The sequence below is a fragment of the Schistocerca nitens genome, chromosome 3 (assembly GCF_023898315.1).
Source record: "Schistocerca nitens isolate TAMUIC-IGC-003100 chromosome 3, iqSchNite1.1, whole genome shotgun sequence".
In the NCBI taxonomy this organism is placed as follows: Eukaryota; Metazoa; Arthropoda; class Insecta; order Orthoptera; family Acrididae; genus Schistocerca; species Schistocerca nitens.
This window is the reverse complement of record NC_064616.1, coordinates 688,742,501-688,768,981: the sequence shown is the minus strand read 5'-3', so window position 1 is coordinate 688,768,981 and position 26,481 is coordinate 688,742,501. Positions and strand designations below refer to the sequence as shown.

General features: G+C 41.6%; 1 protein-coding gene across 1 annotated transcript in view; it reads right to left on the bottom strand.

The window, feature by feature from the left end:
• The window catches only part of LOC126249390 (adhesion G protein-coupled receptor L4), a 346,296-nt gene that overhangs the window by 112,260 nt on the left and 207,555 nt on the right, over positions 1-26,481 (bottom strand). The window contains exons 7-9 of the mRNA XM_049951043.1: positions 18,719-18,967; positions 9,718-9,884; positions 917-1,063 (exon numbers count right to left, since the gene is read on the bottom strand). Coding sequence (XP_049807000.1) covers positions 917-1,063; positions 9,718-9,884; positions 18,719-18,967 — 563 coding nt within the window. The remainder of the gene's footprint in view (positions 1-916; positions 1,064-9,717; positions 9,885-18,718; positions 18,968-26,481) is intronic.

The following is a 26,481-nucleotide window of genomic DNA, read 5'->3' as shown; positions in this document are numbered from 1 at the left end:
GATGTTTAGCAAACTCAAGTGGCAGACTCTGCAAGAGAGGCGCTCTGCATCGCGGTGTAGCTTGCTGTCCAGGTTTCGAGAGGGTGCTTTTCTGGATGAGGTATCGAATATATTGCTTCCCCATACTTATACCTCCCGAGGAGATCACGAACGTAAAATTAGAGAGATTCGAGCGCGCACGGAGGCTTTCCGGCAGTCGTTCTTCCCGCGAACCACACGCGACTGGAACAGGAAAGGGAGGTAATGACAGTGGCACGTAAAGTGCCCTCCGCCAAACACCGTTGGGTGGCTTGCGGAGTATAAATGTAGATGTAGATGTAGAAAGGATGAAAGAAATTTGGACACAAAGGAAGGCCAACCATCAAAAGTGCCAGGGATGGATTGTATCTCGTGTGGTCCTATTGGGCCCATACGTGAATAATAATGAAATAATTTAATTTTTTCTGTTGTAGTTGGCACGATTTACCATACCCACTAAACGGCAAACGTTACATACGGAAAGTAAATAAATGTCCCACTGCTCTAGAACACGAGTCTCCATTCGCACTACGATCGACTGGCCACTGCCGACCAGTATCCTGAGTACGACGCTGTGTGGCCCTTGTCGAAAAGTTTTTCCATGTTGATGCAGATACAGAAACACATGCCTATGTTTTTAATTCACGTTGCGATTTATATATTCACCAATAAACGCACCTTGTGTTTCAACGACATTTATCTTAGAACAAAGTGAAGTCTTTCCTCGAAGATTGAAAATTCTCTTTGCTTATTTTTAGCGGTTGCTTTTTTCTGAAATACATCCTTCTTGGAAAGTGTAAAAAAAAACATTGTTAGAAACAGATTCACATTCAGTAGGTACAGTTCATTATTTGATTTTATTGAGATTTACAAAAATAGTTGCTCTTATTACACTTACCCCATCTTGCAGGAGTATCTTGCAGGAAGAAACCTTGTTAGGTTTCTGTAGATAACCACAGCAATGCAGTAATTTCCACTCAAGTATGCTCTTCTTTTCAGAGCATCAATGTAAATAGTCATCTTATTAATTACTGTTGTGGAAGTGCTTAAAACAGAAAAAAATTCAGTTACATTACAGGAAGTACACTAAAGCATGTAAAAGTGGAAAAACATATTTGAGGTACAGGCACTGATAATTTCTAGCATACGGTCTTTTCTTTTGCTGCCAATATAATTTTAAATATTCTGCAATACATACGAATCTGGTTCCTCTTTTGCAATTTCTAGTTCTAATTTTTGTACTTTACCAGTGTTATCGTATCATGGTGAATCTCTTTTACAAATTGCAAAACACGAATGGAACCAAGAGTTTTTTCTTAACAACGTAAGGATTGCTGAACATAAGTTGATGGGTCATCCTCTGTTAATGGTACGTTGTTTATAAGATGTAAGTTTCTAAGAACCAACAAACTGTGAAATGAAACTTCCTGGCAGATTAAAACTGTGTGCCCGACCGAGACTCGAACTCGGGACCTTTGCCTTTCGCGGGCAAGTGCTCTACCAACTTTTTTTTTTTTTTTTTTTTTAAATCCCATTTTGCTCGTTATAGTTCGTTGCAATTGTTCGTGGCGGACGTTCCCTGACGCCCGTTGAAGTTCGTTGTTGATCCATGCACTCAGTTATTTTATTACAGAGGGCAGCTAACCCTCTGACCGAACACGCTGAGCTACCGTGCCGGCTATGTAACAGACACTTTTTCACAGGTCAGCACGTTACCACAGAGCTGGCGAGGAGGTATATCCAACTGAGCTACCGAAGCACGACTCACGCCCGGTCTCACAGCTTTACTTCTGCCAGTATCTCGTCTCCTACCTTCCAAACTTTACAGAAGCTCTCCTGCGAACCTTGCAGAAGTAGCACTCCTGAAAGAAAGGATATAGCGGAGACATGGCTTAGCCACAGCCTGGGGGATGTTTCCAGAATGAGATTTTCACTCTGCAGCGGAGTGTGCGCTGATATGAAACTTCCTGGCAGATTAAAACTGTGTGCCCGACCGAGACTCGAACTCGGGACCTTTGCCTTTCGCGGGCAAGTGCTCTACCAGTTGGTAGAGCACTTGCCCGCGAAAGGCAAAGGTCCCGAGTTCGAGTCTCGGTCGGGCACACAGTTTTAATCTGCCAGGAAGTTTCATATCAGCGCACACTCCGCTGCAGAGTGAAAATCTCATTCTGGAAACTGTGAAATAATTATCTTGGTAGTTGCCTCTTTTTCGGATGAACTGTTAACATTATTTATTTTATGCTTCTTCTTTGAAAGAAAGAAAAGCTAAGTACGCTTTATTTCCATTTGAAAAGCTCAGTGAAAACAATATGTTTCTGGTTACAAGAAAACTGAGGTTGTGATGGAAACTTGCATTGTAGAGTATAAAGTAGCTACAGAAGATGAGCAGCATTTAGGTATTATGGAATACGTAATTTGACGACCATAGAAATATTGTTAATAAAATATGAAAGGATAAATGATGAAACTGTGAGGACAAGGAAAGTCACTTATCTAATAATTCTCATCTTTCACCAGATTATTAAGACGTCAAAAAAACTGCGTGACCTTTGAGAAGAATGACTGACTCACCGTGAAGCTCTAGCTAATAGGCAGAAGCGTACCATCAGTGAATTAATCTATTCGTAAGTATTGTTAGCTTCGACGTCAACCAAATTAACTGTAGACAGTAGTTAAGGAACACTGATTATGTAAACAGGTTTATAGCAGGGATTCACAGCAAGCACGTATATCGTGTCTGGTAGAAGTGACTTCTGCAAACGTGTTCGCCACGAGACAACACCACGTGGAACAAAACGGAGCGTATAGACAATATTATTTGGTCTTTCGGCTTCCACAGACGATTATTCTTCAGCCACCGTAACTGCATAAGCCATTCCTCTTAGACGAGGAATATACTGCTGTATATCTGTTGCAAAGACTCGGAATCCAAAGGAGTGACGCTCAAATTTCCGTCGGTTGGTTCCGATTTAGATTTATCGTGGTTTACCTGAATCACCTGAGGTAACTGCAATGATCTTTCTTAAGGAAATCCACGGCCCATTTCCTTTTATATCATCATACAAAGCAAGATTGTGAAATCTTAGACCCCCGCGTCCGTGGGTCGCAGACTTTTTAAACACGAGAGGCGATCAACAAGTAATGTAACACATTTTTTCTCCTGAAAGAATGGTGGTTTTATTCGGGATTCCAGCACAACATATTATTCCCAACCCTTTTGGCTACAAAACCCATTTTTCAAAATATCCTCCGTTCGATGCGACGGGCTTACTCCACCTTACTGAGGGGACCTGCATGCCCGCACGGTACCACTCTACTGGTCGACGTCTTAGACAATGTCTTGCTGCATCAATAACCTTCTCATCATCTACTACTACCTCCTGCGGAGTACATCCTTCACTGGGCAACACAGGTGGAAGTCGGAAGGTGTGAGATCCAGGCTGCAGGTTGGTTGAGGAAGAAGTCCAATGAAGTTTTGTGAGCTCCTCTCAGGTGTGCAGACTTGTTTGAGGCCTTGCGTTGTCGTGCACAAAGAGAAGCTCGTTTACATTTTTGTAGCGACAAACACACTGAAGTCGTTCCTTCAATTTTCGGCGGGTAGCACAATACGCTTCAGAGTTTATTGTTCAATATAAGGGAGTGCATCCATCAGAATATCCGCTTCAGAGTCACGGAAGACAGTCGTCATAACTTTACCGGCCCAGGATGCGGCTTTGAACTTTTTCTTCGGAGGAGAGGTGGTATGGCGCCACTCCATGGATTGTTGTGTTGTTTCCTGTTCGAACAGGTGAATCCATATTTCATCTCCTGTGACGATGTTCGACAAAAAGTTGCCAGGATCAGCCTCGTAACGCGCAAGTAATTCTGCACAGTTGGTCCTTCGTTGCTCTTTATGGTCTTCTGTTAGGCGGCGTGAAACCTAGTGGCCACACAACTTTGAGTGCACCAACCGGTGGACGAGTGTCTCATCACTACCAACAGAGACGTCCTGTTCAGCTGCGACGTGTTTGACTGTGATCGTTTGATCACCTGGAATAAGAGTGTCAGCACGTTCGAACACTGCAGGAATCAGATGTGTGTGGCCGGCCGGCACGCGGGAGATCGGACAGGTTTGTGTGACCTTGTTGCGATGATGACAGACGTCTCGCTCAACTACTCATCGTTCTCTTATTCACTGGCAGGTCTCCGTAGACATTCTGCAAGCACCTGTGAATATCTGTGATGGTCTGGTTTTTCGCCAAAAGAAAGTCAATGACTGCCCTTTGTTTGGGACACACCTCCATTACAGATGCCATTTTGTAGGTTACGTATAGCAACGCCATCTTTTGGAACTTTATGAAACTATAGCGGCTGAAGCGGGAATATTCCACGATGTCCCACAACAGATTCTTCATTCTTTCAACCGTAACTGGCACAGAAAGAAATGTGTTGTATTACGTATTGAATGTCCCTCGTACATGTCTTTAGAGTTCCCTGCCTCTATGAGGTGATTTACAAGAGTTTGCATTAGTGCATCGATTCATTCGGTTTAGGAACATCAGTTCAACGACTCTTGTTCTCTTCAGTCGAAAGCTTTCAGGATATATCTGACCGCTATTTCTTGAGGAATATGTCTACTGTTGTTCCTGATTTCTCTCCTGAAACACTCTTGAGTATCGAATACTTTGGTGAGTTACATTTTAGCTATCGTTCTTTTGTTACGGAATAGTTCGCGTTCACCGGACATCGCCAAGTTCGCTTTAATACATCACAATATTTCCGTACCGTAGACGATCATCGCGCAGACATCCACTACAAGCTTCACTGATTTGTCGACCGTAATCTATCACAGCTGCATCTCACTCTGAAGGTCCTATATCTTTTCTATGAATTTCATCTCAGTACTACCATCAGGATTCCAGCACCGCTTTGCTGTTTAATGTATGCCGTGGAAATGTCCACCTGAGCTACTTTCTTGTTTTATTTAGTGGTAAGATTCATCAATAACCTACATTTATTCATCATTCGGGTTGCATCAAAATTTAACAGAAATGGATCGCATCTCCAAAAAGTTATGTTTCATTCTCTTCTGTTTGTCCTCGGCTTTTATCAGCCGTAAGTCCGAAAACTGTTATCTTATCGCCAGAAACTGGTCCCACTGACCGCTGAATATTATTGAAACCGCTGAAATAAGACTTGGTTTTCAAGGGCCGGTGACAATATTTGATACAGCAGATTTCCGCCGGTCTTCACGACAAAGTCAGTGTTCCTTCCTCAAACACAGCTTCTTAGTCCCCGACTCGTTCGCATTGGTCGTACATACTTGAAAAATCAAATTTACTATACTACATTTCTTCTGTGGATGCGTGACGCGTCCTCATGAAATTTATTTGGACGTCACTTATAAATGCTCAGGATCGTGAACTTCTCGTTCGTTGGAGCCACAGCAGTCGAGTTAATACTACGGCAGCAACAATGGCAATCGTCTGTTCAGAGCATTCTTCGCTGAGCGCTAGCTCACCTGAGGAGCATTCTTTCACGGAATAGGTGTTGCGTGTGATGGTGATGTTATTCTTAGAATGCACCAGTAGTCATCGCTCCGTGAAGATACCAAATGCCACGAACATTCCCCTTGTTTACCTTACGAACATTTGAAAAATTACGCAAAAAGTACGTCGTGTTCTTGATGAATACATTTGTATAATGGATACTGGATAAAAACGAAAACTATAATGTACCTAATGATTTATACGCGTCCATTTATCCTCTTATACACAGCACTGCAACATGTTCCGTTCAAGAAAACTTCTTTGTGCCAGTGATTCTTCAATCCAAACTTTCAATATCCTGAGGATATGTCATCGTTCCTTCATCGTGTAGCCCTCAAAATAACCACGGGAAATTTCCTTAGTAGGGTGTTTATATGATCGTCGCAGATCTACCACAGAAATGTTCTCATAACCTTGGTTGCTGGAAACTTATTTTTAAAAGAGAGAACTTTAGTCTTCGTTTTTCACTTTCCAAGATTTTGCATGCTGTTGCTCACTGGAGATTATGTACGTCGTCTGTGCAAAACATTTTCTAAGTACGGTCGACGATTTAAATCTTCTGCTAGCAGCCATTACATAAATAGTGGTGTAATTCTTTGATAGTTTTCCAGTAAGATTGACAGCATGCAGTCATGCTCTCCTTTTGAGAACTACTCTTTCGTGAATAAGCTTGAAGTTGTTTCTTCTCTCTCTTAAATAGAGACCATAAGCTTATTTTCATAAATCTTCTCAAAGTTTCAAATCATCCCCTGAACTTGGTTTTGTGCCAGAAATTGATACTGAAAACGATTGTCAAATTCAGTACTAGAAAACAGGCTGTTGGAATGAATGAGAGGGGAAGCCAACTGGTACAGTTTTGCACGGAGCACAATATATTCATTGATAGCGCTTTGTTTAAGGATCCTGAAAGAAGGCTGTATACATGGAAAAGGCCTGGAGATACCCGATGGTTATAGATAGACTGCATAATGGTAAGGAAGAGATTTCGAAACCAGATTTTAAACTTCAGAATATTCGCAGGGTGTGATGATGACTCTGGACATAATTTATTGGTTATGAACTACAGATCAAAACGGAAGGAATCACAGAAACACGGGAAAATAATGAAATGACCTAGGCAAATTGAAAGAACCAGAGGTTGGTGTTGGAAGTTTCAGATAGAACTTTAGGCAACTATGGAATGAAATAAGGGAGGGGGGGGATTTGGTGGAAGAGACCAAACAGTGAGGTCATCGGTCTCATTGGATTAGGGACGGATGGGAAAGGAAGTCGGCCGTGCCATTTCAAAGGAACAATCCCGACATGAATGAAATAAGGGTGAGAATAGAAGAAAGATGAGTAGCTTTCGGAGATGAAATAGTGAAGGTAGCAGAGGAGCCTATAGGAGGAATTTAAACCTGTAAAAGTATGCAACCTATGGGAAGCCGCCTATAGCGAAAATAACAGAGAGACCTTTATAGAAAAGAGAATGGTCTGTATGAATATTATGAGCACAAATGGCAAGCCAGTACTACGCAAAGAAGGGAAGGCTGAGTGGTGAAAGGCGTACATAGAAGGGCTATACAAAAGAAAAGAACCTGAAGGCAATTTTATAGAAAAGGAAGGGGAAATATGTGAAGATGACATGGAGGTTGCAATACGGAGAGAAGAATTTGACAGAAAGACCTAAATCGAAACAAGAACCAGACAACTATTCTTCTGACTTGTAAAGAACCTTGGCAGAACCAGCCATAAGAATACTATTCCATATGGTATGCAAGATATACTATGTGATCAAAAGTATCCGGACACCTGGCTGAGAATGACTTACAAGTTCTGGGCGCCCTCCATCGGTAATACTGGAATTCAATAGGGTGTTGGCCCACTCTTAGCCTTGATGACAGCTTCAACAGCATACATTCAATCAGGTCAAGGAAGGTTTCTTGGGAATGGCACTGAGGAGAGGTATCGATGACTGTCGGTGAGGCCTGGCACGAAGTCGGCGTTCCAAAACGTCCCAAAGATGTTTTATGGGATCCAGGTCAGGACTCTTTTTTTGTGCAGGCCAGTCCGTTATGGGGATGTTATTGTCGTGTAACCACTCCGCCACAGGTCGTGCATTATGAACAGGTGCTCGATCGTGTTGAAAGATGCAGTCACCATCCTCGAATTGCTCTTCAACAGTGGGAAGCAAGAAGGTGGTTGAAACATCAATGTAGGCCTGTGTTGTGATAGTTCCACGCAAAACAACAAGGGACGTAAGTCCCCTACATGAAAAACACGACCACACCGTAACACCACCGCCCCCAAATTTTACTGTTGGTACTACACACGCTGGCAGATGACGTCCACCGGGCATTCGCCGTATCCACATCCTGCCATCGGATCGCCACATTGTGTACCGTGATTCGTCACTCCACACAACGTTTTTCCACTGTTCAGTCGTCCAATGTTTATGCTCCTTACATCATGAGCAGCCGCTGGAGAATGAAATGCAAGTTTTCTCACCTCCCACCTAACTGTCATAGTACTTGCAGTGGATCCTGATGCTGTATGGAATTCTTGTGTGATGGTCTGGATAGATGTCTGCCTATTAGACATTACGACCCTCTTCAACTGTTGGCGGTCTCTGTCAGTCAACAGACGAGGTCGGCCTATACGCTTATATGCTGTACATGTCCCTTTACGTTTCCACTTCACTATCACGTCGGAAACAGTGGACTTAGAGATGTTTACGAGTGTGGAAATCTCGCGTACAGATGTATGACACAAGTGACACCCAGTCACGTGACCACGTTCGAAGTCCGTGAGTTCCGCGGAACGCCCCATTCTTCCCTCTAGCGATGTATAATGACTACTGAGGTCGCTGATGTGGAGTGCCTTGCAGTAGGTGGCAGAACAATGCACCTAATATGAAAAACGTATGTTTTTGGGAGTGTCCGGATACTTTTGATCACGTAGTGTATATCTCTTTCGTAAGCCATTACCATACGTGACGAGACACTGTACTAATAGTTCGAGCCAGCCGACCTCCATGAACTCAGGATACGGCTTTGCAGCAGATGCTGACTTCATATATTTTAGACTGTCCTTGTAGATGGGTATGGGTTTTTAACTGGGGCGTTACTGCGCACGTTTTCTATAAACATCAGCATTAGATCCATAGGAAATATAAGATGCTAAATTAATGGGCTATGTTTCCTCTGAATGAATTGTGCGATACCAAAAATGTAACTAAGGTTTCACAAAATTCTGAAGATTTATATTTGATAATCGCTTCGACTTATTCAAAAATAATCCTTTGCTTACTGCCTCCTGCAGTTGTATAAATGTTGTCGATGGCGTTTTCGATCAATAGAATTTCCTTTGAAAGGTCAATCGCTATGTTGGTATCTTCTGCTTTCTTTTTTGACAACATTCACTGTATGCCTTAGAGGTACACTGCATTTAATGTGTTATAATAGATCTCTGTCACAACATTCATTTGTACGGAACTCTTACTTTTGATTTTATCTTTTGCGAATTATGGATGGTCTTACAAATTGAAATAATTCTCTCATTCGCATTACTACTGATCTCCAAAACTTATTATTCAGTAATTTTGTGAAGTATTTCCCTGGTTCTAGTGCACACACTTACACACCGATTGTTTTGAATGAATTGGTATTCAGCTGTACGATACTTAGATTCAATGTGTTACCGGATTATGCCCATAGCACACTAATTGTGTTTATCCTATCTGGTGTGCAAATGTATGTCACATATTTAACTCTACAAATTAACTGTCCGCTACGTAAGCTATGGCTGCAGTTCGAAATTTCTGTTTGACGTCTGATGTTCGCTAAATCATATATGCTATCGCACACGGATGTACTAAATATTTCATCGGATAATATTGGCCCATTCATTTTATGATTGTTCTTCAAATCACTAATCTTACCTTGTCATATAACTTAGGGGCTAATCTGAATTCATTGCTTTGCATTGATTAATCAGCTTTACCGAAAAGGGAATGGAATCGTAATCGTATTTGTCTTTCTTACTTTTATTTAAATAACTACATATTTTGCAGGAAACGAATTCTGCTTAAATACTGGACCCTTTAGGCTATCTCGTTGATGGTATTCTTATTAAGGGTATTATACTGAGCTCAAAGTTCGTATTATTTCATTAAATAGCCTGTTAATCTTACCTGGTGAAATGTTTCTGAAAAGTTTTTCCCGTAAGTGATGTAGTCTTAAATGGAGAGACGATAAGCTCAATTGAACTTAATTGCAGTTTATATGTCTTCATCGGGATCAGAAATGAGCCCCATATAATACTTTCTTGATTCACAAGTTCCTGTAACTGTACGATTTTCTGAAAACAAAAATGTTTATGTCAGGAGAAAAATTCTTTGTAGATCTTGAAAGGCATCTAGAAATCGGAAACCTCAATCTAACATAGAATTAAATGACAATAACGTTACGTCAGATTGTGGGAAGGTACTGAACAGATCTGTTCCTGGAACCCTATCAGTTTTAATTTTTCAATAACCAGTAAAAAGAGTCTTTTATATACTTATACTTGAACACAGAAGTAGTAAAGACAGCTTTTTAACTGCCTTGTAAGACTCAAAGTAATTGCCTAGTGATTATACTCTAGGATATTGTATAAAATGATTCATGTAAATCTGTGTTCACTACACAGTGTACTATGAAACAAAATATCTTGCACTGAACGAAGGAAAGTTTTCGTGAAACATCTAATACCTGTATGTGTAGAGGACGATAAAACTGAAACATAAGAAATTTGTTGGACGTTCAATGCTGATCTTTTTGATTCACAGCAATACATTCCGGAAAGTTAATACTGTTTACAACGTTGTAATACACCAAGAGAGTACATTGTCCTCGTATCAGTTTCAGATAGACGGGTAAGTGTCGTTAGATGTATGCAATAGAAGTGCGATGTTTCATTACGTTTTATAGTTGCGGGGCTATAACCGTTCTGAAGCTCCTGTGCTGTCGACAAGCGACTTCCATCCAGAGGTACACAAGTTATTCATGCTTTTATTTTCTTTTTTTCCTCTGGTTTCATTGACCTTTTACAGCGTACGCTGAGATCATCCAGCTAACCGTATACCGATGATATTCTTCAGAAATGACATGTTTTCACTGTTTTGCGGACTGTCAGCTGCGATGAATATTTGTTACAAGTTATGGATGTCTCCTGACCGGCAAAAAAGAAAGGAACTTGTTGTGAACTGAAGCGTCGAGTCGCTCCTTGAGGTATCCTCAGCTTGCGAAACTAGTCGCACATTGCTTGCGATAAACAATTATATGGGTTCGAGATCCAGGCCAGCATGCAGTTTCAGCGTAACAAATCCTTCGTTCCTCTTCGTCCTTGCATAAGCCTGTGTTTATAATTCCATATTCAAACCGTTGCATCATGAATGACCAGAATGTTAAATAGCTTAGTCTTTCTGTATGATCGTATATTAAATGTTACCACAAGTTAATATAACTACATAACAGTCAGTAGTGAAACATCATCTTCTTTCACTTTGACTTCTTGAATTCTCGAAAGAGCTTCATCAGCTGCATTTAAATTCCATGCACTTCAGATATAACGTGTTTAGCTGGGAAAGTATCCTTATCAGCTGCACTGTTTCCCCACACTGAATGGAGTGTTGTTTAGTAGTACTTGGTTTCTGTTCAGAGTTACCACTACATTTAGGTTTCGTGCCTCATAATTTCTAGCAAATTCCGCTTCTTCTCCCCGACTCTCATCATTAGTCAAACTTAGAGACAAATCAGGTTTATTTCATATGAGTTTAGTGCTTGTGACAAAAAAACATTGCTCCACAGGGTGTTAAAGTGTATATTGTGAAAAATCATTACGCTAAATGCTCTTATCCATATGTAGGAGAACGTTCCAATTAGAGCTTTCGTTTTATATCGTTTTTGGGATACTTGATTCATTTGTTGGGGCCATCAATCTGATGTTTCGACTGATGTGCTGAAGTCGGCCTGATGTCTGTGTGTCCAGATCGTTACTTGTTGTCTTCCCATAAGCTATTTTTTATCCTAAAAGAGTTACCTTCCACTTTGGCTCTCATGATGATTAAATGATATTATCCGTCTTTGCTTGGACGTGATATGAAATCATATTTACAAATTCTCACCGTTTATTCACTACACCTGCAACCCAGCTGTGCCGATGCTGATCTGTTACCCATGCACATGATCGCGCACATTTCAGCGGTAAATTAAACTGAGAGTTACACCTAGTCAAAAGTCTAGACGACCGTCATTTCACAAAGGTTTATACAATAACACTGAATAATACGGCTCTCTTACCATCTTCAAGTGGAGTCTACCAATATGCGCAGTTCTGGCCTCTAGTTGCACTACTAACGCTCCGTTTTAACAATACTCCTAAAATTGTAACGCCTCTTCCTCTTACGTTTCCATACTTAGAGGTATAGCATGCCTAGCAACCAAACCGAAATCCAATTAATCGCTATCTTATACCACAGTTATCATTGCGAACTATTGTTTCGGTCTCTGCTACTTGTAACGCTTTTCTGTTGACGCACAAAAAAGGTCCCATTTTGCAACACACCATTACCAAACTGTTGTTAAAAATAGGAGTTGTCTTGCCAAAATTATACGCACTGCTGATCGACTTCGCTGAGACGTAACTGCTGCTGAACACTGTTCCAGTATTCTTGATTATCGAATAAATAGCCTTTTTTGGAAGAATCCTATTTTATAATCGTCCTTTTCCATATCCTTACCTTTCTTGTAAATAATTCTGGAAATATTTGTCAAGGTACGCCACTCAACAAATACAGTTATATCACTATTAGTGCACAACCGGCCATTAAAACTGCAACACTACGAAGTAGTATCAAACATCAAACTGACATGAAGTCAACTACCTGCATGGATGTGCAATTGATTAGATTTTAGAGCAGCCGCACACTGTAGGTAGGAGTAATGCCACCTGCAACCTACGGAATGTTACAAAGCGATACCGAAAAACTTCGAGAGGTTGTAGAGGGCGTCGTGAGGAACAAATAGAGGATAGAGCCCCGTGTCCGGAAACATACAACAATGCTACAGAGCGTCGAAGCTATAAGCGCCGGCGCCTGTAACTTCGACGTTCTGTAGCGTCGTTAGACGACATTTCCGGACACGGGTTACTGTCCTGAATTTGTCCTTCAAGACACCCTTTACAACTCTTCCAAGGCTGTAGGTATCGTTTTGTAACACCCTGTATTCACAGGGCGTCCCAGGAAGAATATAGTCAATATTCAGGAATATGGCAGGAACGATTATTTGAAGCAAAAAAAGCCTAGTGAACAATGCATATCGCTGCCTTAAGAGCTATGAGCACTTCTTCATATGTGATACCGTGAAAAAATTTTTTTCTACTGCCAGATATGTTTTCCACATTTGGTAAGTGCTAGTATGGATCAAAACAAGAAAAACATGTTGAGCAAACATGGGCTCTATAGTGCATACCTTAAGAACTGTCAGCACTTGTTCATTTTTGGTACTGTGAAACACATCTCTTCTACTGAAAAAAGTGCTCATAGCTTTCAAGGCATGGATTTTAGAGGCCATGTTTACTACAGTTTTTTGCCTCGAATGATCGTTTCTGTCATATCTCTGAATATTGACCATTCCTCCTGGGAAACCCTGTATAAGAAAAGATCGCGTAGTGGGTTCCAGATCCACAAATCTCATCTTTGTGAGAAGGTCATGTTATGCCTCGAGTGAGAAGAAGAAGAGTCTACCATCACGTCGGAAATCAACAACTGGTGGATCGTTGCCTACTGAGTCTGTGGTTTATCGTTCCGCGATATTGCTAAATGCGTCGGTTGGTATCCCACTGTTCTCATGTGAATAGGAAATCGAAGGGTTCATGAGGGCCATGTTGAAAGAAATGGCCGGCCGCGGTGGTCTAGCGGTTCTAGGCGCTCAGTCCGGAACCGCGCGACTTCTACGGTCGCAGGTTCGCATCCTGCCTCGGGCATGGACGTGTATGATGTCCTTAGGTTAGTTAGGTTTAAGTAGTTCTAAGTTCTAGGGGACTGATGACCACAGATGTTAAGTCCCATAGTGCTCAGAGCCATTTGAACCAACCATTTTTCAAAGAAATGAAGAATCTCAACGGTGCCATACGGCTAGCCCCCTAGAGGACATCTATTCTTCACTCAGCCGTGACGGATAGATCAGCAACGTCACGTACTTTGAAGAAATGGGCTTGTTTGCAGCATTGTTAGAATCCATACTAACAGTGTGATGACCTCTGGAAGATTAGATTTTAACGTCCCGTCGACAACGAGGTCATTAGACACGGAGCATAACCTCGGTTACGGAAAGGATGGGGAAGGAAATTGGCTGTCCCTTTCATAGGAACCATCCCAATATTTACCTTAAGCGGTTTAGGGAAGTCACGGAAAATCCAAACCTGGATGGCCGGACGCGGAATTGAACCGTCGTCCTCCCGAATGTGAGGCTAGTGCGCTACCTCGCTCGTGACGACGTCTGGAGCACCACGGACTGTTAGTGTGGCGACTATTGTTGTGGGTTCCATTGAGGTGGCGGAAAAGAGAGGCGCGACGACATTGGTGCGTCCGACGAAAACAATGGCACAGCAGTGGTTCTGAGTACGGCATCACAATGGGCGTATCGGTGTATGGAGGGTAAAGGAGAGCGAGCGGTAACAGGTAACATTTGTCATCGTCATACGAGCCCGGTACTTGGCGTGATGGTATGGAGTGCCATTGGATAGATTACACGATCATTTCTGATTCACATAGCCGCTAATTTGGACATCAGCCGTTACATTTCTGACATATTAACCCCCGTGACGTTATCTTTCAACAAGAGAGCGCAGTACTGCATGCTTCCTTTGCTGACCGGACCTACTACCCAATCATAATATCATTGGACGTAGCCTCCTGTGGCCATTATCGGAAGCACACGGTGAATTTAGAGTTTACAAACACTGTTTCCAGTCTTTCGACTGTCGTATACACTGTGGAAGTCCGGATAACTTGTCTTGTCGTTATAACAGCTAAGCATATTCTGATGGCCTTCAACTGCACAGAGAAATACAAATACACGAGCCGACCGAAGCTCCTCACTCCCAAATGGAATAATGCTGTGGTCGACTAATGCCTCAATACAGAGAATGTTCGAATGTTGTTCTGGTCATGGAGTTCTCTTCAACTCTCTCAACTGAACACATCGGATAGTGGGTGGCCGAGAGACTGGCACGCCCACGCCATCAATTGCAACTTCTGTGACTGATGAACTCAGGCATAAGAGTGGAAGAAGCAGAGAATGTCGCATCCACATCTGTCATCCAAGCTAAGTTCAACTCGATGTCCGTGTGGGGTAGAACCATTCCAGCTACCAGAGATTGGCAGCTCTGTGTACTATATTTCACACCCTGTACACCCTCAAATCACCTACACATTTTATCATCTATTCTTCCTACCACAACGTATAAGCACAACAAGTAAAATTTCGTTGTTTGGTATCATTTCTTGCAATGAAATTTTAACGACTAGCAGTATACTTCCGTTCCATTGACTCCAAAGGGTTCCACAGGACCCGTAAATTATTTATAACGCCTTACTCGATTAGGAGGCTGAACTTTTCTTCCAGCGAGCAGATTCTAATAATCACTTAAATTTTAACCTGAATTTCTTTGCAGATTTCTTGAGATTTTATAACTGTTGTTATGTTTCACGCTTTATCAGTTTCTTCCGCAATTACGTACTCTCTTGCAGAAGGCGGAAATTTTTTAATACCTCACATCACCATTACTGCCTCGGTATTCAAAGGCCTTCGGGATAATGATATTTGGTTATAACAACAATGATCAAGTCTGTAACATAATGTAAATTTATTTCACAGAAAACAAGTTTTTTTTTACCAAGTATTACTAGAAAAAACATCTTATCAGTCATTTTCAAATGAATTACAGCCTTGTTTAGTACACTGTCATCCACCATGTGGTCAGTAAATCGCATTACTGAATCACCTGCGTGAGTCTGTGTTACATAATACTGTCACACGTCTGTGATTCGTAAAAATACTCGATGTTAACAACGAAAAATGCATAAAAGTTAACTATGCAGTTAATTGTCTGCTGACAGCACAGTTTCAGAAAACTGCAGTAATCAAACGGTAAGCCCATGACAGTTATTGATAAAAACGCTGCATCGTTCGTAACAGAGTAGCATTTGCAATTTCGAGATGTCTTTACTATAACACAGCCGCCAGAAAAATGTGAACTTACGTGTATTCTTGTTAATGTTGCCTGAAATGTCTCCTCTTGTGCTGATTCTGCAGTCAATACATTTTTGTATTGGGACGAACATTTCTCATAGTCATAGCATAAAAGTTAGTGCATACGTAATGTATTTTATTCTAGAAACTTCTTTAACTGTAAGAAAGCCATTCCTCACCATATTGTTCATGGTATAGCACCCTTACTACCAAAGTGGGAATAGGACGGAAACGGCAAGCGGAAGTGGTAGTGATAAACAGGAGTCCTACGCAGAGATTTGAGACATGTTCGGATAGCTCACTAGTAGAATACTGCGCACAGAAGCGAAAAAACTCTTGTTACGAATCCCTGTGTGGGAACCAGTTTTAATTTGTAACTGATGTTGTTTTAATTGTCGACTAATTTAGATTTCTCGAGAAGGTATGGAGCGCCTTTACTTGACGCCTCATTTGTGTTTTTTGCATAATTATCTTAAACGAAAAATTATTACTGCACCAATTCGTTACAGATATGTCGGACTAGGCGAGATATAAAAATTTTTATATTTCTGATCCGTAACTGTTTACATACTGTCAATAATATCACTTATATAATAATATCACTTCTTCATTGTTTGGGAAGTGATTGATATTATACACATTTATAGCAACGCGTTTGTGCCAGACTTCTCATCTTTCGGACCAATTGTTATCAGTCTGATGAGCTTCTCTTGAAAAGGTAGTATGCATTTCTTTTGCTAATCCTGTGCATCCTGTTGACTTATAACGACACGCAGCCAATTTTCGGAACCAAAGTGATGTTGTCATTTCAAATAACATTTATATTTGGCTCAGTGTTGCTGAGTTTAACGAAATGCCTCGCAATCTTCTGGTTCACATTGCCTGAACATTATTTCATGGTAGTGCACACACAGTAGCAGTTCACCATACGAATTAACTCATTTTCTCTTGCAGTCGTAGGTAACAGCTTTGTTGTTGTTGTGGTCTTCAGTCCTGAGACTGGTTTGATGCAGCTCTCCATGCTACTCTATCCTGTGCAAGTTTCTTCATCTCCCAGTACCTACTGCAGCCTACATCCTTCTGAATCTGCTTAGTGTATTCATCTCTTGGTCTCCCTCTACGATTTTTACCCTCCACGCTGCCCTTCAGTACTAAATTGATGATCCCTTGATGCCTCAGAACATGTCATACTAACCGATCCCTTCTTCTGGTCAAGTTGTGCCACAAACTCCTCTTCTCCCCAATTCTATTCAATATCTCCTCATTAGTTATGTGATCTACCCATGTAATCTTCAGCATTCTTCTGTAGCACCACATTTCGAAAGCTTCTATTCTCTTCTTGTCTAAACTATTTATCGTCCATGTTTCACTTCCATACATTGCTACACTCCATACAAATACTTTCAGAAACGACTTCCTGACACTTAAATCTATACTCGATGTTAACAAATTTCTCTTCTTCAGAAACGCTTTCCTTTCCATTGCCAGTCTACATTTTATATCCTCTCTACATCGACAGTCATCAGTTATTTTTATCCCCAAATAGCAAAACTCCTTTACTACTTTAAGTGTCTCATTTCCTAATCTAATTCCCTCAGCATCACCCGAATTAATTCGACTACATTCCATTATCCTTGTTTTGCTTTTGTTGATGTTCATCTTATACTCTCCTTTGAAGACACTGTCCATTCCGTTCAACTGCTCTTCCAAGTCCTTTGCTGTCTCTGAAAGAATTACAATGTCATCGGCGAACCTCAAAGTTTTTATTTCTTCTCCATGGATTTTAATACCTACTCCGAACTTTTCTTTTTTTTTCCTTTACTGCTTGCTCAATATACAGATTGAATAACATCGGGGAGAGGCTACAACCCTGTCTCACTCCTTTCCCAACCACTGCTTCCCTTTCATGCCCCTCGACTCTTACAACTGCCATCTGCTTTCTGTACAAATTGTAAATAGCCTCTCGCTCCCTGTATTTTACCCCTGCCAGCTTCAGAATTTGAAAGAGAGTATTCCAGTCAACATTGTCAAAAGCTTTCTCTAAGTCTACAAATGCTAGAAACGTAGGTTTGCCTTTCCTTAATCTTTCTTCTAAGGTAAGTCGTAGGGTCAGTATTACCTCACGTGTTCCAACGTTTCTACGGAATCCAAACTGATCTTCTCTGAGGTCGGCTTCTACCAGTTTTTCCATTCGTCTGTAAAGAATTCGCGTTAGTATTTTGCAGCTGCGGCTTATTAAGGTGATTGTTCGGTAATTTTCACATCTGTCAACACCTGCTTTCTTTGGGATTGGAATTATGATATTCTTCTTGAAGTCTGAGTAACAGCTTTAAATTCTTCAAAATGCTATCTTTGTTCTTTTGCTTCACTGATCACTTAACTTCATGATTTGTTTGTCAACTACTTCAACTCTTAGATCGCATGTTTTAACGAAGTGCTGTCTTAGAGTCCAGTCTAATTTTATGAATCCTTTTAATAACGACTGAAATATTAATTCTTCAACTAACTTATATTTCACCAGTTTACTGTCCAATATTTACACCAGATACAAGTAATTTCCCCTTTATTTGTTCCTCATCTTGTTTGATCGATCAAAACTAAACATTCATCGTAGGGAAGTGGGAAACTTACCTACATCGACATAATATATAATGCTTATACGTTGCTCTTACAGTGGAAACAGGTGAGTTTGCATGAATAAATTCCCCGGTGGTTGCCTTAAAATTAAATGAACATGTAATTGATGATATACGAATCAGATCTTCCAGGACCATTATTTGAAACTCAAGTGAGAATGACAAACAAACAAGAAGGTGCTTATATACATTTCAGCAGTAGCTAAATTCAAGTTTAGAGTATCTTATAATTAAAAATAAAATCTTAAGACATAATCCGTACCTCAGGATTTTGGATGGAAAATGGATTATCCAGTAATATACTTATTATTTCGTAGAAGTCATTCACGGAAGCGAGAATGTCATCGAGGAAATTTGTTTGATTCAAGTAGCTTTGAACGTCATGAAGCAAATCCAAGACTTGCTCTCCTTCACCTGGTAATAGCCTGGTTAGTTTTTTGAGGAGAGCTAATGTGTCAGCGAGTGTTTCTGCTCCAGTTGTGTTTTGATATCCCAAAGTCAACAAGATAAACTGAAAACAGAAAATACAATAAAAATAAGTATGGAAATAATGTTCCATTCCAGTTATTATCAGATATCTATTACATATACATTTGCTTAGAAAAGGAGGGGGAAGACTGTAGGAGTAGCATATTGGAAAAAACTGGGCGACCGATTTTTCACAATTGTTACTTTAATTCTTAAAAGTTAAACAATACCAGTGGAAATGTAAAATTGCTCGTCGTTTCATAAAATTCTGTTCGTTAAAATGGGCTAATTTGGTAAAATGCGTTTCCAAAGACTTTGCAGGAGTGGAATGAGTTTGAGATTAAAAATGAGAAAAAACCCACAAAATTACCAAGAAGCTGTGCTGTAGGCAAAGAAAGAAAAGAAATATTAGGCTTTAGCGTCCCATCCTATGGCTGTAGAGAATAGATTTATTAACTTCGTGAAAAAAAGGAGAAATTGATTCGAATTAAGTTTGTGGTGTTACTCGTAGGTTGCTTGTTAACAACCACTGAGTCTACGGGGCTATTAGACAATTAGAAGACAATATGATGCAAAATACTGATCTTAGAGCTTAGATTTCTATACAGAGCTTAGAAATGTAAAAATGAAAACGATAAACTAATAAATACTGAATAGAAATAGACAAAAGCATAATTGAAACTACAACGCTTCTGCTGGATAAAATATTACATTGTACAGAGTTCAGAGACAGGTAAAAAAATCATGAAATTTTTAGCAAATATCAACATAAATGAGTTGCTGCAGTCTTACTACTCGGCACAATCACTACTGTAAATGTTATTGCAATGGCACTTATAATTTTTCTTTTTTACCAAGAATATATTTAGTAGTCATACTGTTTCCCTACTGAAAACGTCAGGTTATGGATAGTTAATTAAATAACTGAAACATTTATGTTTCAGAAGATAACACTTTTTAGAAGTGCACATTCTGGTCATTTATACACAGCAATATCTCTTACATTCAGTGAGAACAAGTTGTGTGAGAGAGCCGGCTGCGGTGGCCGAGCGGTTCTAGGCGCTTCAGTCCGGAACCGCGCGACTGCTACGGTCGCAGTTTCGAATCCTGCCTCGGGCATGGATGTGGGTTGATGTCGTTAGGTTAGTTAGGTTTAAGTAGTTCTAAGTTCTAGGGGGCTGATGACCTCAGATGTTAAGTCCCATAGTGCTCAGAGCCATTTGAACCATTTTTTTGTGCGAGAGAGTTCAATTGGAGCATTTTCAAGCTGAATAGCGGAAATTATTGCTACCAACGCGTCGTCAACCAGAGACAACAGTGAACGAAATCCAACCCACTATGAACCATATCAACCTAATACTGAGGATGAATGTCACAAAAAAGTAAAACAAAGTAATACCAGACCTCAGTTAGCATCTCGAGCAATCTGTTTCTTTAATCGCAGTCCGAGGTGAGCAATATAAAAGGAGCATCCAAAGCCGAGTGGAAATTTCTGAGCAATTTTCCACAAGGAACCCAATAGTCTTCAACGAATGGAACAGAGTAACACTATCCGATGACTCAGCTTAGGCAGTCAACGTTTGCAATAAAATGAAACTGTAAGTTGGAGGGGGACTCGAACTCAACATCTGCCTTTCGTGGACAGTGGCTTTGTGAGTTACTCATACTTCCTAACGATTCCTTTCAAAGTCCAGGGACCCCCTTACGAAGCTGTAGGACTAGCGCTATTGAGATAAAGGAAACTGCGGAATATTTGTCGTCCACCAAAGCAGAATTCTTTTTCTGGTTCATCCTTCACATTATTTCAGCTACTAAGGCTAGTTTACGTACAGAGGAAAGTGAATGAAGCTTAAAACTTGCACGACCTGATTCTTTCCGTAAAGCATATACAGTGACGAGCCAAAATAATGTGAGCACTGTCCACCGCGAAACTGAATGTCGCCTAGTGGCATTGCAGGCACATGATGCGGCAAGGATAATACGAAGGGCGTTCAGTAAAAAAATGCAACGATGTTCTTTTCTGACAGCAGGTCGGTTTTGTTCAGGAATCCAGCACACCATATTATTCCCCAATCTCTTGGCTACAACACACTACTTTTCAGCATAATCTCCGTTCAATGCGTCGTCCTTACGCCACCTTACTGTGAGGGCCTGTATGCCCGCATGGTACCATCTACTGGTGGATGTTGGAGGCAACGTGTTGCGGCATCAATAATCTCCCTATGACCAACGAACTTTTTCCCGAGAGTGCATACTTCAGTAGGCCAAATAAATAGAAGTCAGAAGGTGCGAGGTCCGGGCTGTAGGATGGATGAGGAAGAACAGTCCGATGAAGTTTCGTGAGCTCCTCTCGGATGCGCAGACTATAATGAGGCTTTGCATTTTTGTGGCGACGAACACGCTGAAGTCGCTTCTTTAGATGTGTGCGGTCTGGAGGTCTGACAGGTTTGCGCGACCTCGTTGCGATGACGACAGAGCCCTAGACCAACGACTCACCGTGCTTTTGCTCACTTCCCGGTCTCCGTTGACATTCTGCAAGCGCCCATGAATATCTGGGATGCTCTGGTTTTCCACTAAAAGAAACTCATTGACAGCTCTCTGCTTGGAAGGCACCTCCGTTGCAGGCCCCAAGCACGGGGTCCCTGGTTCGATTCCCGGCGGGGTCAGGGATTTTCACCTGCCTCGAGATGACTGGGTGTTTGTGTTGTCCTCATCATTTCATCATCATTCATGAAAGTGGCGAGTTTGGACTGAGCAAAGGTTGGGAATTAGTACGGGCGCCGATAACCGCGCAGTTGAGTGCCCCACAAACCATCATCATCATCCGTTACAGACGCCATTTTGAAGGCTACGTAAAACGCTGACACCTACCGGAACGCGATGAAATTATAGAAGGTAAAGCGGGAATATTCCTCGATGTCCTACAATAAATTTCGAATTTTTTCAAACGAAATGGTGCGAGAAAAAAAATGTTTTGCATTATTTATTGAACGGCCGTCGTATATAAATGAAGCAGAAACGAATAAGGAACTGCTATAGCGATGATACGGGACCCAGTTAGGGAAATGCGCTGACGTAAGCGACTTTGACAAAAACCAGATTTTTATGGCCCGGCGTCTGGGATTGAGTGTCTGGGAAACGGTGAAGGTGGTCGGCTGTTTGCGTGATACAGTTGTGAACATCTGCGGGAAGTGACTGGAGGATGGTGAAGCCACCGGTAGGTAACAAGCTCTTGTATGCCCACGCTTCATTACAGAACTTGGAGATCGGAGGCTTGCCAGATCTGCAAAGCAGGATTTGCAGCGATCTGTAGCAGATATGACAATAGAATACAATACTGGAACAAGCACGCGGGTTTCGGAGCACACCGTTCAGTGTACATTTGAATAAACACGTTGAATAAAATGTCATCCGATCAAGACGTTAAAGTCATTTATTGGTCACGACCGGTTTCGCGTTCTTAAAATGCATCATCTGGTGAGCTGTACATTGGAAGAACAGCACATTTACTCTTCGGAAAAGCAATTCTTTTAAAAAATATGTGATCATTGTCACATAATAAATCCAAGTAGTACACTTACAATGTCTTAAATCATTATAGTATACAGGAAAAACAGTTATAGCCAAATCCCACTTTTCATCGTCAAAGGAATAAAAATAATTCACTCTCTATAAAGCAATGGAGTGCTCCAAGTTAAAACGACTGGGCCCGACCAGCAACCTATAATATAACGGCATATTTCAATAACTAAGAAAAACGGAAGAAATCAGAAAAACCGCATGTGCCGTAAGGAAAAAAATGGTCAAATGTGTGTGAAATCTTATGGGACTTAACTGCTAAGGTCATCAATCTCTAAGTTTACACACTACTTAACCTAAATTATCCAAAGGACAAACACACAGATCCATGGCCGTAGGAGGACTCGAACCTCCGCCGGGACCAGCCGCACAGTCCATGACTGCAGCGCCCTTCACCGCTCGGCTAATCCCGCGCGGCATGTACCGTAAGGACATCCGAATAGATACAGGCAAATAAACGTAGCCTGGCCTCAAGTAGGAACCAGATAAGAAATGAGCAAGAGTGACCACATACCTTATGAGTAGACTGCTCAGGAAGGCCACACGGCATCAAACTGAGCTAAACTGGCACGACACTATCATAAGACAGCGCGGGAAATGGCGAATGCATAAAGTTACACACTGGCCGAGTCGTGTGTACCGACGAGAAGGAATGAATGTGTTGTACAATGTTACTGAAGTAATCTTCCAACAAACAAGGGGATGAATGTACTGACATTTTAAGGTAATGCTTAAAGAATATCCTTCTAGGAACCAATAAACTACGAGGGGCGTTCTGTAAGTCTGTCGCTGACGCCTTTGTCCCGCAGTTTCCGCAGAGTCTGCTTGGTTAGAATCGGATTTGTCAAGGTTAGTGTGAAGGGGTGGTCGGATGCCCTTCCTGCCGCCACCCCATATCCCCTGGGATGGAATCAATGAACCCCAGCAGTCTGCGTCTAGTGTAAATCAGGATATAGTGCGAACGTGTTCCAAATGTCTGCGAATCGTGTAACTGCGGCGGGACGTGGGGACCAGCCCAGTATTCACCTAGTGGGATGTGGAACAGCGCCTAAAAACCACATCCAGGCTGGCCAGCACACCAGCCCCCATCGTTAATCCGCCGCGCGGATTCGATCCGTTGCCGGCGCTCCTACCTGAGTCCAGGAAGCAGCGCATTAGCACTCTCGGCGTACCTGGCGGGTTGAGGAGCATTCTGTAAGTAATGTAACATAATTCTGAAAACAGGTTGGTTTTATTCAGGATTCCAATACACCATAATATTACCCACTATTTTGGTTACAAACTTTAAAATTCAACATAATCTCCATTGAATATGACGGCCTTCCGCCACCTTACTTAGAACCACTGCACTGGTCGACGTCGGAGACGCAACTTCTCATACACGGTCGTTCGTTGTGCTTTATGGCCTGCCGTTAGGCGGCGAGGAACCCAATGGGCAAACACATTTCAGTACTGCAACTGATGGACGAATGTGTAATCACTACCAACAGAGACACTCAGAAGAGCAACAAGGTGTTTGATTGTGACCCGTCGATCACCTCGAATGAATGTGTCCGCACGTTATAACATTGCAGGAGTCACAGCTGTGCCGGCCGGAGATCGGACAGGTCTGCGCGAATTCGTTGCGATGATGACAGACGCCTCCACAACGACTCACCCTGCTTTTCTTCTGTGGCAGGTCTCCGTAGACATTCTGAAAGCGCCAATGAATATCTGTGCTGCTCTGGTTTTCCGCCGAAAGAAAATCAATGGCAGCTGCATGCTTGGAATGCATCTCCGTTACAGGCGCCATTTTGGAGGCTACGTATAGCGCAGCCAATTATCAGAACTTCATGACGTCTTTGAGGCTGGAGCGGGAATATTCCACGATGCTTCGCAACACATTCCGTATTTTTTCAACCGAAATTGGGCGAGAAAAAGTGTATTGCATTACGTACGTATTGAACGCCCCTCGTACATTTCTACAGTGTTTTCTACCTGGCTTACATATGAAGTGACATACAAGAGTTTGCATCAATGTATCTGTTCATTCGATTCAGAGTCATCAGCTAAGTGACTTCTGTTCTCTCCAGCTGAAAGCCTTCAGTATATGTTTGACTGACATTTCTTGAGGAATGTCTGTCTACAGTTTTTCTTCTTGATTTCTTTTCTTAAGCACTCCTGAGTATCGAATACTTTGGCGAATTACATGTTAGTAATGTATGATTAGATTTCAACATCGTAGAAGATTGTCTCGCAGACATTCACTTTATATAGTCACTAAGCTTAAGCAATTTGTCGAATGTAATTTATCATAATTGCATCTCACTCTGAAGGTCCATCTTTTACCCGAATTTCGTGTCAGTACTACCGCCAGGACGCCAGTATTACTCTGTTGTATCAGATAAACTGTGGGAATGTCCACCTGAGTCACTTTTTGATTTTATTGAGTAGTAAGGCTCATCAATAACCTACCTTAATTCATCCTTCCAGTAGCAACAAAATTTAACAGCAATGGATCGCTTCCCCATATAGTTATGTTTTATTCTCTCTTTTTCGTCCTCGGCTTTTACACGCGTTACTGTTTCTCTGGGGTAAATCCGTCTGTGCATTGAGTGTTTCATAAGGAAATTATTTCAATGAGCGTTATATTTTCAATTCGTTCAAAATTTTACGTGTATTAACTTCTGTTGCTCGATAAACTATCTCAAGATTAGACGGGAGATCCGTAATTGACTACCCAGTTTCCTGAAGATGGGTGCTTAAAGCTGATTGTGAGTCTGGTTTGTTAATGTGTTCCATAAAGCGTGCCTCAAAATTTCTACCGGTTTGACCGATATATCTTGAACTACTCCCATTGCATGTACTGTAATAGACTCCAAACCATCAAATCTCGACTTTTCCCAGTACCATAACTTCTTTCCGTTATTTATAGGAACGAAGTAGGCCAGAACTATATTTTAAGAACTCAACTATCTTCCGCTTCTTCTGGAAACATTACCATAGTAAGGTATTCTACGATAAATCTTATTATCATGGGGATTATTGCGGATGGGGGCAAGACCATTCGAACCCGGACCACAGAAGGATTACGATTCTAATTCTTGGTCTTAAAAACTCTCGTATTAATATTAGTGGCAAAGCCAGCCCCGTAGCTGTCGGAGTGGCCTATGAACTGAATTTCTCTAAACTCATACTCGTAGGCACCTTGAGACAATGGGATATTATTACCTAGTCCGTGTAGCATTGATCTAACCGCTGCCACCTTTTATTGTATTGGATGGTTTGTAGAATTATTAATCACCAGGTCAGAAGTTGTAGGTGTTCTATAAACATTGTAACTGGTAGTGTTCTCTATAAGCGTACTAGACAGATGTAAGAAAGGCAGCCGGCTGGTGTGGCCGAGCGGTTCTAGGCGCTTCAGTCTGGAACCGCGCGACCGCTACGGTCGCAGGTTCGAATCCTGTGTGTGATGTCCTTAGGTTAGTTAGGTTTAAGTAGTTCCAAGTTCTAGGGGACTGATGACCTCAGATGTTAAGTCCCATAGTGCTCAGAGCCATTTGAACCGTTTAAGAAAGGCAAGGTTACATTACCGCTCTGTTCCATAGTAAATTAGATGTTATCATTCAAGCTATTTAGCTCAAGGAGGAAACTACAATCTTGGGATGAGCCACTATACAATAAGATAATGAGATAAAGATGATAAGATTTATCGTAGAATACCTTACTATGGTAATGTTTCCAGAAGGAGTGGAAGATGCCGGCCGTGGTGGCCGAGCGGTTCTAGGCGCTTTAGTCCGGAAACGCGGACTGCTACGGTCGCAGGTTCGAATCCTGCCTCGGGCAAGTTTGTGTGTGAAGTCCTTAGGTTAGTTAGGTTTAAGTAGTTCTAAGTTCTAGGGGACTGATGACCTCAGATGTTAAGTCCCATAGTGCTCAGATACATTTGAACCATTTGAACCGGAAGATATTTGAGTTGGAGTGTATAGTTAGACCCTC